Genomic DNA, 3,819 nt, shown 5'->3' on the forward strand with positions numbered 1-3,819 from the left:
GAAAGCCCTCTCCATTCAATACCCTTCTATCTCGCCTTGCTGCATATGCAAACGTGATCTGCCCGTGTGTCGCCTCCTCGGACGCGATGCGCACCGCCGGCCGGTCTTACAATTGCGTGCGGGGCTCAGTCACCAACATGTCTCCATCCGTCCTCCCAGGTCCCAGCAGGCAGCAGGACCAGGCGGTCATCACCCCGGCCGGTGTACGGCCACGCATGGCATGGCGAGCTGGCGGCAGCCGGCACCGCGCTTGCTGTTCCTCTTCGCGAGCAAAGGCAAGCCTGTCCGTGTCCGTACGTCCATGCTTTGCTATCTGCTCCGGCGGCCAAGGCCAGCCAACCCGGCCGGTTGCTTTGCTTTGCGTCCGCCGCCCGCCAGCCATGCGTGTTGCGTCCGCGGCTGTACACGCATTCAATTCAATTCAAACCGGGGAGGCGTGCAGAATCAGCCCGTCCGGCCGCGGCCGGTATGGATCGCGATCTCTCTCTCTCTCTGCTCTCCACTGCGATTGCCGCCGCTGTCTCCTAGACGCCGTGCCGTCCCGCCCCGCCCCGCCCGACCCGACGGCGACGCCGACCCCTGCGTCTTGGCTTCACGAACGGTGCTCTGCTACTGTCCAATCATTCAGTACGGCCTTGACTTCCCCGACGCTGACGAGCTGTTAGCGACTACTAGTAATAAAACCATGTCCGGTTACTGTCATCTGCGCTGCGGTGCGTGCCACCAAGGTCCGTGCCCCCCAACAACTCTACTACGGGACCAGTCTGAACTCCGAACTTCTTTGAGTTCCTCCTCCTCCTCCTCCACCACCTCCTCCTCCATGGTTGCGTTCAACAGAGACGGCGGTTGGTTTCTCCGAGCTGAGCTGTCAGGATTCAGGAATCAGGAGCGAGAGTGCGAGAGGTTCCTGTTCCTCCGATGCTAATTGCTGGTGCTGTCTGGTAGCTAACCAGTCTTCAGTCTTTTTCAGATGCTGCTAACCACCAGTGTTTTTTCTTGTTTATTTGACGCCAGCTGCTTACGTGCTACTAGTGGATGCAATGCAATTGGAGCAGCAGCTACCTCCATGTGGTGCGCAGCGCACACACAAAGGTGATCTCACCCGTGCGTCATGACCACTTGCCGGCGTCTCGCCGCACAGCACATGGAGGAGCAGTAACGGAACGGAGAATCACGCCTGCAACGACGCATCCGCCTCCGGCTATTATTTGCTCAAGGACAGTGGCGTGGCGGCCGGGGTGGAATTGGAATTCCCACCAAATCTTTCGTCCCGTCGGAAGGGATTATTCGCTGGGATTTGATGCAAAGCGAGAGCCCAGGCGAGATGCCTCTCGCACGAACGTCTGTTTGGATGGACTAGAGTCCTGGCAGTGGCAGTGGCGGCGCGCGGCAGGTTCCTTATTCCGGTGAGGAAGAAGAAAGGCCCCTGAAGAAGAGAGGCATCTCTGCTCTACATCTACTACGCCGCCCCTCTTGGCAGCAATGAGTGAGCGAGTATATCAGGAGGAACCTTATCGACGTCTCCTTTTTCTGCATCCTCCTAAGTGCACTGCTCTTTCTGGCCTGCCTTTCTCTCGTCCTCACGCCTCTGCTCACTGCTCAGCTCGACCTTCCCTTTCGTGCCTGGGTGATTCTTGCGTTGTGTACATGCCCTGCCCTGCTGTTCCTTGCACTCGGTCGCTGAAGCCACTCAGGTTGTTGGGGCATCAGTTCCTTGTGGAGCTTGGCTTGCTTCTGTTTCTGCTTGGCTTGGTTTCGTCACTCGCTGCCTGCCAGTTGGCAACAAGCCATTTGGTTTGGTTGGTTTCGAGCATCAGCAAAGCGAAATGCATCACAAGCACAGTACATGGTTTGAGCGAGTGAGACTGTGTTTTGCTTCTCAAAGCAAGATTGAAGAAGATTTGAACGAGCAACGCGTTTGTGGGAGAACCTTGGCACAGCAGGAAATGGCGGTCGGTTGCTGGAAGGGAACTGATTGATTTTCTCGCTAATTAACACTCTGGATTCGCGACGAGCTCCAGCAACAACATAACATGGCAGCAAAGCGCTTAGCCTTTTTATGATGTTGTTGTCGGTTTGTTGGAGCTCAAGCTTCTTCTCTCTATTGATTGCTACTAGGGACTGAGACTGAGAGGGTGCTACGGCAATTAGGACACGGCGCCCGTGATTTGGTCGACGGGCGGGCTAGCCAACTCTTGTTTCTTCTAGTCGGTCTCAATTAGAGGAGGCGACGCTGCAGCTGCCACTGATCCCTTCGTCGCCGTCATCGTCCTGGCCGATGGTCCCGGAGGCGTCGGTGACGCACGACGACGTGGACGACGCGCTCTCCACCGCCGCGTGCTCTTCTTCTTCTTCTTGCGCGTCACCAAGGCGGGCGCGGTGGGCTGGCCTGGCCCTCCTGAAAATGCGACAGACCACCCAGTCGGCCGCCGCCGCGCCACCGCCATGGGAGCTCACCTGGATTACAGATTCATCACCATCAAAACAGCATATTAGCCGCCCGCCTGGTCATGATGCACGAGCTACGGTGAGCGCGAGCTTTACATACATTAGTGGGCGGAGGCGCGTTGGCGGCGCAGCCGTGGAGGTGGAGGCCGGCGGGGAGGAGGCGGTACTCGTGCATGACCCAGTCGGTGCGGGCGCCGCCGCCGCCACGGCGGCGCGGGCAGAAGACGAGCGTCCGCTTGGTGCCGACGGGGCGCTTGCAGCGCGGCGACACGACGACGGTCTCCTTCCCGGACGGCCTCCAGACGCCGGCGCCGGCCGCCCTGGCCGCGCCGCCTCCCCTGCGCCAGCACCGCGTCGCCGGGCGGTGGAAGAAGAAGTGCTCCCCGCTGGCGTCGTCGGCGGCTCCCCCCGCAGCTGCACAGGTTCGAAATCGATACTCTCGTTCAGGTAAAGGACGCGGATGGAGCGGGGGTGGGGGTGGGGATGGGTGGTGTACGTGGTGCGGCGGCGGGGAGGAGGAGGTCCGACGGGTCGAGGCGCGCGAGGTCGGCGTCCGGGATGACGCCCGCCGGGAGCGGGCAGGCCAGCGCCTTGCGGCGGAGGTAGTGCAGCAGCAGCTCCTCGTCGGTGGGGCGGAAGCGGAAGCCGATGGGCAGGCCCGCGACGGGCGCGCCGGGGCCCCGCTGCTGCAGGCGCCACGCGCCGGGCCGGGCCTCCATCGCCGCCGCCGCCGATCGACGGGATCGGATCAGGATTCGGTTTTGGATTTGTTTGGGTGGCTTGCGCGCGATCTGCCTGGGTGATCGATGTCAGACGGTAGGCGGCATCGGCGACCTGGTTTTTGTGGCCTGGTGGGGGATGGGGGGATTCTCGTCGTCGTGGGGAGGAGCGGAAAACAGGGGGGCGTCGGCTCCGCCGTTTTATAGGTGCAGCGGCGGTGGCGTGAAATGGACTCAACCCCGTCCAAACTCTCATCAACTGCCATGCTCGTGCCCGCCGGCCTATTCATTCAGCTTTTCTCCTCCTCACAAAATAAAAACTTTTTTCCGCTCTTTGTGGAGCCTCTGGAGTACTAGCACCACCAGCAGTCTTCTCTGCTCCGACAAGGCCGCAGTCAAATACTCTGGATCCAGTCAAATACTTATTAATAATTTTGTTCCTAGTAATTATTGTCTTTGCGTTTGACCGGCAGTAATTTGAATCTCTACTGTACTAGTAGTACGATAACGAAAAAGGGAGTGGGCATCCATGGCAGTCACGTCTCGTGTCTGACGGTGGTTGAGTTGAGTTCCGTGCCAGCCCTCTCGGTTTCGGGATCCAAGGCACAGCAAGCACGGCAACGGTGCGGTTCCTTTCCGGGCTTTGCTTGCT

General features: G+C 59.9%; 2 protein-coding genes across 2 annotated transcripts; one reads left to right on the forward strand and one right to left on the reverse strand.

Annotated features, from left to right (window-relative positions):
- Nucleotides 1-1,995, forward strand: LOC111589919 (uncharacterized). Its single transcript, XM_023300803.2, has 2 exons — nucleotides 1-903; nucleotides 1,015-1,995. The coding sequence occupies exons 1-2, from the start codon at nucleotides 221-223 to the stop codon at nucleotides 1,094-1,096; spliced, it is 765 nt and encodes a 254-aa protein (XP_023156571.1). The 5' UTR covers nucleotides 1-220; the 3' UTR covers nucleotides 1,097-1,995.
- On the reverse strand, nucleotides 1,963-3,416 carry LOC100284907 (uncharacterized). Its single transcript, NM_001157802.1, has 3 exons — nucleotides 2,945-3,416; nucleotides 2,549-2,862; nucleotides 1,963-2,457 (listed from the first exon to the last, which is right to left on the reverse strand). The coding sequence occupies exons 1-3, from the start codon at nucleotides 3,165-3,167 to the stop codon at nucleotides 2,215-2,217; spliced, it is 780 nt and encodes a 259-aa protein (NP_001151274.1). The 5' UTR covers nucleotides 3,168-3,416; the 3' UTR covers nucleotides 1,963-2,214.
- Nucleotides 3,417-3,819: the final 403 nt, after the last annotated feature.

The sequence above is a fragment of the Zea mays genome, chromosome 8 (genome assembly GCF_902167145.1).
Source record: "Zea mays cultivar B73 chromosome 8, Zm-B73-REFERENCE-NAM-5.0, whole genome shotgun sequence".
NCBI classification, from domain to species: domain Eukaryota; kingdom Viridiplantae; phylum Streptophyta; class Magnoliopsida; order Poales; family Poaceae; genus Zea; species Zea mays.

Excerpts from the sequence above, each read along its gene's own strand:
- LOC100284907 (NM_001157802.1), bottom strand. The coding sequence starts at position 3,167 with ATGGAGGCCCGGCCCGGCGCGTGGCGCCTGCAGCAGCGGGGCCCCGGC. Across the intron at positions 2,863-2,944 it reads CCTCCCCGCCGCCGCACCAC|CTGCGGGGGGAGCCGCCGAC; the intron begins GTACACCACCCA and ends GAACCTGTGCAG. Across the intron at positions 2,458-2,548 it reads ACGCGCCTCCGCCCACTAAT|GTGAGCTCCCATGGCGGTGG; the intron begins GTATGTAAAGCT and ends TCTGTAATCCAG.
- LOC111589919 (XM_023300803.2), top strand. The coding sequence starts at position 221 with ATGGCGAGCTGGCGGCAGCCGGCACCGCGCTTGCTGTTCCTCTTCGCG. Across the intron at positions 904-1,014 it reads CAGGAGCGAGAGTGCGAGAG|CTGCTTACGTGCTACTAGTG; the intron begins GTTCCTGTTCCT and ends ATTTGACGCCAG.